The sequence below is a fragment of the Hemicordylus capensis genome, chromosome 4 (assembly GCF_027244095.1).
Source record: "Hemicordylus capensis ecotype Gifberg chromosome 4, rHemCap1.1.pri, whole genome shotgun sequence".
Classification (NCBI taxonomy): Eukaryota; Metazoa; Chordata; class Lepidosauria; order Squamata; family Cordylidae; genus Hemicordylus; species Hemicordylus capensis.
The window spans coordinates 76,490,829-76,501,059 of record NC_069660.1 but is presented as its reverse complement, the minus strand read 5'-3'; the positions used below and the strand labels follow the sequence as shown (position 1 = coordinate 76,501,059).

The 10,231-nt window shown below is 42.0% G+C and overlaps 1 protein-coding gene across 2 annotated transcripts in view; it reads left to right on the top strand.

Annotated features, from left to right (window-relative positions):
* Nucleotides 1-2,987: 2,987 nt before the first annotated feature.
* STK38 (serine/threonine kinase 38) overlaps nt 2,988-10,231 on the top strand; it is a 30,497-nt gene continuing 23,253 nt past the window's right edge. The window contains exons 1-2 of one of the 2 annotated variants that reach the window (XM_053245101.1): nt 2,988-3,177; nt 4,686-4,821. In XM_053245101.1, coding sequence (XP_053101076.1) covers nt 3,114-3,177; nt 4,686-4,821 — 200 coding nt within the window. In that variant the 5' untranslated portion in view covers nt 2,988-3,113. Of the gene's footprint in view, nt 3,310-4,685; nt 4,822-10,231 lie in introns of both variants that reach the window. The other variant, XM_053245102.1, reaches the window with a different exon arrangement.

Genomic DNA, 10,231 nt, shown 5'->3' with positions numbered 1-10,231 from the left:
GGCCGGCTCCGTGACAGAGCAGGCAGTTGTGTGGGCAGCTGCTGTGGCCGCCCAGAGCAGACTGCTCGTCTGTGGGGAGAGCGGGCTAAGCCCGCTCTCCCCACAAACCCCCTAGAGCAGAGATTCTCAACGTGTAGGTCCCCAGATGTAATTGAACTTCAACTCCCATAATTCCCAACCAAAGGCCACTGAGGCTGGGGATTATGGGAGTTGAAGTCCAATAATATCTGGGGACCCACACGCTGAGAAACCCTGCCCTAGAGGCTCTTCTCAATAATCATGAGAAGAGCCTCAAGGTATGCTTCCACATCATGCTTTGCTTTTTAGTCTCAGGATCAAAGTGATGGATCCAGGTTTCATCCCTTGTTACGCCCAAAGGTTTGATGGAGCTTGATGCAACATGTCCAAATTGGCTGATGCAGGCGACATGCCTTTTGTTGCTCTGTCAATATTCGTGGCACCCATCTGGCCCTCACCTTCTTCATCTTCAAATTGTGTGTTAAGATGGAATGAACTCTACTGAGATGCCAATGGAGTCAGCAACTGTCTTGACTGTCATTCTCCTGTCCTCCATCACGAGATGATGCACACTGCTGATGTTTTCCTGTGTGATGGATGTTGAGGGTCATCCTGTGCATTCTCCATCTTCACATGATTCTCTGCCACAACTGATTTCTCCTTGCCACTTCACAACAATCGAATAGTCTGGTGCATTCTTCCCCAGTGTTTGCTGCATGAATCTCCTGTGAGAACAGGTCCTTCAGGGACAGGTACTTTATCACTCCCTGGAGTTCAGATTTTTCCATTTTTCACAAATTCCGCAATTTGCCTCTGCAAGAAAAAAAATGTTATGCAAAGAAAGAGGAGAGAGCTGGTCTTGTGGTAGCAAGCATGACCCTTAGCTAAGCAGGGTCCACCCTGCTAGAGACTAGAAGTGTGAGCACTGTAAGATATTCCCCTCAGGGGATGGAGCTGCTCTGGTAAGAGCAGAAGGTTCCAAGTTCCCTCCCTGGTTTATCCAAGATAGGGCTGAGAGAGATTCCTGCCTGCAACCTTGGAGAAGCCACTGCCAGTCTGCGAAGAAAATACTGAGTTAGATAGACCAATGGTCTGACTCCATATATGGTAGCTTCCTACGTTCCTAAGATATTTGGTAAAATAACATGCAACACCACAAACTATCTGCAGAAAAAATATGGCGCCATGTGGTTGAATACATGTGTGTCAGAATATATATTACATTTTATATCCCGCTCTTCCTCCAAGAAGCCCAGAGCAGTGTACTACATTCTTAAGTTTCTCCTCACAACAACCCTGTGAAGTAGGTTAGGCTGAGAGAGAAGTGACTGGTCCAGAGTCTTCACAACCTTACACACACAAACAAATATTAGCATTACAAATCCAGTAAGAGAATACAATCTTTGTTCAATACAATCATTATTTATTCTCAATTAACTCACAACATCTTTTGCATATGGCAGCACAGAATTTTGCAACATTAAATGTGATTCTTGGGCGTTTATCAGAAAGAAGCCAAATTAAATAAAATTTATCTGAATGTCCTATAAACCTAACAGAGGAGTAATTAAAGACCACCTAAGCGATATAGTAAGATGCTGAAAGGCATCATCTCATACTGTGTGGGAGGAGACAATGGTAAACCCCTCCGGTGTTCTGCCAAAGAAAACCATAGGGCTCTGTGGATGCCAGGAGTTGAAATCGACTTGACAGCACACTTTACCATTAAGATTGTTGAATTTCCCAGATCGCCCCTGGATTCCTTTTTGAAAATTGGTGTTACATTTGCTAATTTCCAGTCCTCTGGTACGGAGCCTGATTGTAGGGATAAGTAATATATATTTGCAAGAAGTTTGGCAATTTCACATTTGAGTTCTTTAAGGATTCTTGGATGGATGCCATCTGGCCCTTGCAATTTGATAGTCTTCAATTTTTCAATTCATGGTTGACAGGTACATCAGTGGCTGGTGGCTGTGGGCCATCTCCAGCCTCAGAGGCATGATGCCTCTCAATACCAGTTGCAGATGAGCAACAGCAGGAGAGAGGGCATGCACATACCTCTTCCTGAGGGCTCCCCCAGAAGCATCTGGTGGGCCATTGTATGAAACAGGATGCTGGACTAGATGGGCCTTGTGCCTGATCCAGCAGGGCTGTTCTTATCCACAGCTGCAATAGCCTTTGCTTGGGGGTTATGGGAGTTGTAGTAAACAACATCTGGGAACCCGTTAGAGGGAACACTAATGCTAAGGCTAGATCTTCTATTATTTAAAAGTGCTACAAAACTTCATGATTTCAAACTATGTCAGGATCCGACCTTATAAAAACATTTGATCTGACAAACAGTGAGCGCCACAGCTTCAGCTGTGTGTAGTTCTACTATTGGGAGTGGTAGGAAAGCGAACTGTGTGCTTGTGCTGTAGTCAGGTCGGTCTGGTTTGGTGGTTGCCTGAAAGACAACACAATAGTTCTATGGGACGTAACTCTGCCCTCCCCTTCCAATCTATGCGTACAGTTGACTAGTAGTCTATGTGCACGCTTACTAGTTAAAAGCAACTCTAATTGAACTCACTAGGAATCATTCTTCATAAATATGCATAGGCTTGGTTGGGCGCAGCAGTTCTATCCCTACACACGCATGGAGCGGGAACCTAAGCACCGTAAGTGTATCTATCTAGGGTCGTAGTCTCATCGGGGAGTAAGTCCCATTAAACTCTGTCCTTCTGAACAACAAACATGTTAAGACTACCACCCCTATGTACACTTACTTGTGTGAGTAACCTCACTGAGCACAGTGGGATTCACCCGTTGTGTAAACACGGGTAACTTGGGGGCTGGCGGGTTCAAACTCCACGGCAATCTTTTGTACCGACTTCCTCATACGCAGAAAAAAAAACGAACACACAAAACAGAATTTCAATCTTGCTCAGGAAAAGCGACAAGGCATGGCGCATGCGCAGCAGCCCCTAAGCAAAGCCCAAGAGCCGCGCCTCCCCGGTCTACAGACAAGAGACGGGGCATCAGCCCAGGCGCGGGCCGTTTCCCGCTAGAGCCGCGCCTCTTCAGGGGATGGAGCCTAGACGAGAGCGCCTGTGCGCATGCGGATTGTACTAGAGTTTCCAGTTGGCATTTGTCCGGTCGGAGGTTCCAGCTTTCCTTTGGGTGAGGGGATGAGGGGCAGATAGGCCTCTCTGGGAACTACTTTTTCTCTTGCGTCCTCGGACCTGCGAAGGATCTAGACAACGAGGCTTCTTCATACGCATCCGCCCCCCGACGGAGGGGTGGGGGGGTCCGGTAAGCGACCTCGCGTTGCCCCTCGCCCCGGCTGCTCTTCTCCCCAGCTCGGTCTTATCAGGCTGAGACCCCTCCTCTCTGTTTCCATGGCACCCTGCTCTGCTCCATCCATCCTCCCCCCTCGCCTCTGGCTTCTTCGATGTCCTGGCGGCCGGCCGTGGTGCATCTGCACACCTGGCTGGTGGGCCCCCTCTAAGTCGTCTCCTTCTGTCCCCTGTCCTCCCCCCCCCGCCGCCCCCCATATCCTCGTTCTCTTCCTGGACTGTTAGTGGAGCGCATGGCCTCGCCTGGCTCAACCTTCCCTTTCTCTCTTCGCTGACACCTGCTTGTCTTGTCTTGCTCCTGCTGCTGCTCATAACTTTTGATGTAAAAAAATGGACTTTATAGCCCGATCTTGTGCCTCTTTACTCGGAAGCATGTCTCAAGTAGGGGGTCTGTCGGATTGTAGTCTTCGCCTTTTGTGATTATAGGCACTCTGAATGCAAGTTCTCCTGTGGAAGTCTGTGCCTGAAAGTTTTCAGATCCAGAGGAAAAGGCGTGCAGCTACTCTTGGAACAAATGTTATGATGTAAATTTTTCAACAAGACAGTGCATCACTTCTTAATGATTGGGTTCAAAGGACCATGCCCTTTAAATGGCAAACTTTGAAGTGTTTTTTTTTTAAAGCTAGACTGTCAAGTTAACTTTCGGAGAAATTTCTGTTAAATTGACATACTTAGAAAGCAGCTGTTTATCTCATGTCCAATGATCTACAGTTGTACATATTAACTGGTTCTAGCTTGGCTAGTTGCACTGTAGAGAGAGCAGTATGTACTAGATCTTTTTCTCCTGCTGTTATTAAAGGAAGAAATAAATATCTGGGTGCAATCTTGTGCAAACTTCCTTAAGAGTAAGCCCTGTTTAAATCAGGACTGTTCCAAGCAGATATGCATATGATTGGGCTGTGATCTTATTTGGAAGTAAATTCCATTGAAACTAATGTGTTTTGTAATGTATTTGTAATATCCTTACATGGAAATATCTTTGGTGTGTAAATAACTTCTGTGGTATTTATAGGACCACGAATGAAGATTTGAGAGATCTAATATTTCTAATACAAGCTGAAACTTGGAAAGACTACACTTGTCAGATTTCTTTCTCCTTGGTTTATATCTTATGAACAAAAACAGGAAGTCTGTCTTGTACAACTGTTTTGTAACTCTGGCCTCTTACTGCCTTTGTAGCTTGAACATTGGATGATTGTTTGTGATAATATTGCATTTTGCAACTTGACTTGCATCTCTTAATTTAAACAACTACACAGGTTAAATTCTTGCTTCAAGAGCTATATTGTGACTGTTTTTAAAATATATATTTTTTCTCCCCCCCACCCCCAGTAACCATGGCAATGACTGGTCCAGCACCTTGCTCATCTATGAGCAACCATACCAAGGAGCGAGTTACAATGACAAAAGTGACATTAGAAAACTTCTACAGTAATCTGATTGCACAGCATGAAGAACGGGAAATGAGGTAAAAAACCCAACAACCCTCAATTGAATATGAAAATAGTGTTGTTTTCATTAAATTATTTAAAAATGGGTGCCCCAAATGCATTGATTTTCTTATCCTGACAGAAAGTTTTTTAAAATAGCATTTGCAGTCTACACAATACCTTAGTAGCTATGGGATCATCAAAACTTTTCAGACACCTTCCCATTCTCTGACTGTGCATTCCAATTAAGGCTACACTCTTGCAGCTGCTTGGTGAAAATAAGTAGAAGCACTTTCTTGGAGTAAAACTTGTTTTTCTCTCTCTAGCTTAGTTTAATATTTTCATTTGATTTCAGCATGTCCAGTATAAATGCAATCTGTATTGTGAAACATACTTGGCTCCATTGACCACTATAATTTAAACTAGCCTCTCCAAACACATTTCATTGTCTCTCCTGGACTTGATTTCTTTTTGAAATTTATATTAATTTATAACACGCATTAACATTGTTAAGGTCTATCAATGGCTACTAGTCTGGTGGCTATAGGCCACCTTCAGCCTCAGAGGCAGGATGCCTCTAAATACCAGCTGCAGGGGAGCAAGAGCAAGAGAGGAGGCATCACCTACATAAGAACAGCCCTGCTGGATCAGGCCCAAGGTCCATCCCTATTGAAATCCCTATTGAAGAGGAGAGCTGGTCTTGTGGTAGCAAGCATGACTTGTCCCCTTAAGCTAAGCAGGGTCTGCCCTGGTTGCATACGAAAGGGAGACTAGAAGTGTGAGCACTGTAAGATATTTCCCTCAGGGGATGGAGCCGCTCTGGGAAGAGCAGAAGGCTTCAGGTTCCCTCCCTGGCTTCTCCAAGATAGGGCTGAGAGAGACACCTGCATGCAACCTTGGAGAAGCTGCTGCCAGTCTGTGAAGACAATACTGAGCTAGACAGACCAATGGTCTGACTCGGTGTATGGCAGCTTCCTATGTTCCTATGAAATTGAGGATAAGACATTGAATACGTGGCAGAGGTATATACATTCTTTTATCTGGGCCAATAAAAAACCAAGAACTATATTCAGAGTCACGCAAAATGTAAAAGAGAGGGGAGGATTGGCTGTTCCTAATTTAAAATTATATCATCATGCCAGTTGTTTGACATGGATTTTGGACTGGGTTAAAGAACCATATGGTTCGATGATGGCTATGGAAAGATCTGACCTTCCAGAAGGGTTACATAAGCATTTATGGACTAATATAAAAAGGTAAGATCATGACATAAAATCCCATACAATTAGAAGTAGTTTATTACATGTTTGGGACAAATATAAGAACAGGATAAGTTCAGAGTAATCGCCTTTGGCATCTATCTTAAATATCTTTTTCCATGGAAAAGAAAATTCTAGAAATTTTGCCCGATAGAGAGAGAAGGCATACAACTTGCAAAGCTTAACTACAGGAAAAACAAAAATGAAACCCATCCAGACTCTTGCTTTGGGATAGTCCAATGAGCCCTCATGGTTTCAATATCTACAAATTAATACTATAGTGCAGAAAGAAATATAAAGACAAGGTGGCAAACTTAGAGACTTAACAGAATTCAAATTATTAATTACTAAAATACCGATCATTTACTGGGATTGACATATAAGTTGCTATTGAAATAGGATTCAGAAACAGAACAGGTAAAAGACTGTATGATTAAGTGGATGCAAAATTTAAACAGGACAATTGATATGCAACAATGGGAATATTTATGGAAGGTGAACATTAAATTGACAGCAAATAGCACCTTAATGGAAAAATGGTATAAAATGTATTTTTGCTAGTATATTACCCCCCATGATGATTGCAAAGATGGATAGTAATTACTCTGGAGATCGTGGGAAGTATAAGAGCCATGTGGGGACATTTTATCATACGTGGTGGACATATAGCAAAGTGCAACAATTCGGGGGTGGGGGTGGGAATTTACCATAAGAAGCAAGAAATTTTAAACATAAATTTCCTTTATTCTCCAGAGGGTTTTTTTTGTTAAATATGATAAAATCCTATATTCCTACCAAATATACGGAACTGTCTTTATATATGATTACTGCAGCCAGGATCTTATATGCTGCTAATTGGAGACAATAAATAATCCCAACTGTAGATGAGTGGTTATTAAAGCTATGGGAATATGCCTCTGTGGCTAAGGTTACTGCTTACTTACGGAATACTTCAGATGAAACATTTGTTTCAATTTGGGAACCTTTCATAATTTACAATTTAGCACAGGGTCAACACCCTCATCCAAGATTTGGTTTTTCTTTCTAGAATAGACAGCCAATTAAAGTGTTATCTCTGTTTCTTTACAATTCTTGGCAAGGGTGTGTGTGCGTGTGCGTGCGCGTGCGCTTGGGTGGTGGAGAACAGAGGGCTGCTGAATCTCCGACTGATGTATGTAATTTTGAGATGTCCAAGAGACATTAACTGTAAACTTACTTTTAACTTTCTTCTTTTTCTGTGTTCCTTTCTTATTTCTGTTAACCTGTTGGAAAAATTTTATATATATATATATATATATATATATATATATATATATATATATATATATAAAAATAAATAGAGCTTCACTTTCTCTGGATGTTTTTAAGAAAGACCTGAAAATATACCTGTTTGTCAGGCTTTTAGTTCATAGTTTTAAGTTTGGGGATTTTTATCCATATTTTAAACTGTTTTAATTGTGTTGATATTTTAATTGTTTTTTTAGATTGTGAACTGCCCGGGGACTTGCATATGGGTATAGAAATGTGTTTAAAATAAAAATAAAATAAATAAATAAAGGTTGAAGACCTGTTTATAGGTGCCAAGAAACTATGGTGTGCTGTAGTTAATGATCAAGAGCTCTAGAACTGCGTATGAGAAAATCCCAAAGGGTGCATTGGGAACAGTGTTCCCTCTAACAGGGATTCTGATATTGTAGACTACAACTCCCAGAATCCCCAGCTGCAGTGGCTTTTGCTTGGGCATTATGGGAGTTGTAGACAACAACATCTGGGAATCCCTGTTAGAGGGAACACTGATCAGGAGTACAGCAAACTGGGTAAATCTGTATCTGTGTTATTTACATGTTGCACAGAATTTACACAGATGTACAACTGAGGCTATTGGACACATGTTCTGCAGAATATGAACTTATTTGTGGGGGGTGGGTTTCTCTTAAAGGGTTGGGGAAGAATTGTTGAGTCTCATGGGTAAAATGCAAGGTGGCAGTGGGGAGAAACAGAATGACATAGATCAGGACAGCTCCGAGTGGCCCTAATCTTGGGTTCTCCAGTTGGTCAGTTTCTCTCAAATATTTATACTTTAAAAAAACAAACTACTTTATTGAAGTTAAGATGACATGCTTCAGGCTCTGTTTGGGCTGCTGGTCTCTGTATTGGATGACATGTTCTCTGTTCCTTGTTGTTCTTGTGAACAGAGAATGCAGATTTCCTGAGTGCCTGATGATATGAAACTTGCTCTTCTTATTTTATATTGCCAGATCTTGCCACCTTTCATGCAGTTTTATGGCTGACTTGAAACAGATCTTGAAAAATAATCAGTTTTAAACAGAACACCAGTTTTAAATTAGAACAAAGAATTGAAAATGTAGTTTCTCCTTGTCAGAGGAAAGACGAGCTTTTTTACTTCTATGTTTTCTGCTCTGTGGTACAGGTATTAATATCATGTGTTTTGAAGCATATTTTTGTATTGCTTTTCAACCACCCCCCCAACCACCCCTCCACCCCACAACATGGTTTTTCTGTCAAAAGGACTGAGGGGTTCACAATGTAAAGAAACAAGGGAGACACTACCAGCAGCTGCTGGGAGGGGCACTATGCTGGATTAAATAGGGACAGCTGTTCCCTGCCACCCCATAGCTAAATTTTAGTGCCCAGTTAATAATCAACCACAGCACTAGAGCAAGAAGGAGCTGCCCAAGTGTCAACAAAGCTGCTGGAACTTGCATGAAAATAACTTTAACAAACCCCACCGGTAGAAAGGATACCACCCGGAAAGTGGTATTGCAAAAGAGCAAGTTGCATAAGATTGTCATCTTTCTTCACATCCCTGAAACTTATTATTACTTAGTACATCTTTTAACCTGCCCCTTTTCTAAGGAACTCAGGGCCACATGTATATCTCCTGCTCTTTATTGTCACAGCACCATAGTTAACCATGTGAGGTAGGTTAAGCTGAGAGAGTGGAGCTACCAGCGTGCCACCGCTGACTACAACGAAGCCGCTAAGGTGCCCTCTCACCACCATCTTGGCCACTCTTAGAACACTTTCACAGGATTCCCTCACCCCGAACTCGGACCGATCACCTTTTTTTGAGGCCGGTCCAGTTCAAGTTCGAACTGGTCGAACTGGGCTGGTTTGAATCAAACCTGGTTCAATTCTAACCGGTTCTGCACATTTAGGACTAATAATTGCTTAGATTCCAACCCCCTCTTCAAAAAATAAACGTTACCTTCCTCAAAAATAACTTGTAGTTATAATAGCTCTTTATATTAGTTCTGAATTGCATATCCACTCTCTTTTTCTGCCCCACCCCATTTGGAACTTTTTCCTATAATGCAAAGAGTAGCTCTGTTTTATAACAAGAAAATCTTCAGTCACGATTCCTGTAGCTTTTGGATTTCTCTTTCCCTTTACTCCAGTACAGCAGAAAAGGTTATGAGTTTGACTTCTACTGTCCTATAGAAGGAGCTACAACATATTGTTACAAATAAATAATTCATACATTTCAGTGAGAACTTGAACCAGCTTCTTTGGCATTCTACGTGAGAAGCAAATGTTTGTCTTGAATTGTTAGAGCAGTGTTACATAAACAGCCATGTCTATGGTGAGTTAAGAACTAGCTGCAAATGAATAGGCAGGGAAACATTCTCAAAAGTTGGTTCTCTTATGGCCACAAATTATTAAGTTAGTGATGTTAAGCTGATGGACTAGTAAAACATAGACTACCAATTTTTGTGGGCTTATATATAAGTCTATATTAGAAGACATTTTCAGAAGCACTTCTGCTACCTTCTGTTTTCTCCAATCCAGTGTGTAGAATTCTGACCATAAGGAAAATTATATCTCATCCTCATTTTTAAATCCTGAGCTTTTCAGGGAGAGGCATTTTATTATACTGGTGTGATAGTTCCAGTATAATTAAGATGAGTTGTTTCAACATTCTACCATTATAAACCCAAAACATTCTGTTGGCTATAAAACATTCCTTTCCCCCTCTTCTTGGGGGACTCCTCCACTGAGGTTGTGCCAACAGGCTTTGCCAGATGTTATTGACTACAGCTCCCACAATTGCCAACCAAAGGCCAGTACAGCTGGGGATGCTGGGTGTTGTAGCCAACATCTGGGAATCTCTGTTACAGGGAATACTGCGAGGGCACGCCAAGTGGGACGAGGCAGCCGATGGACTTAG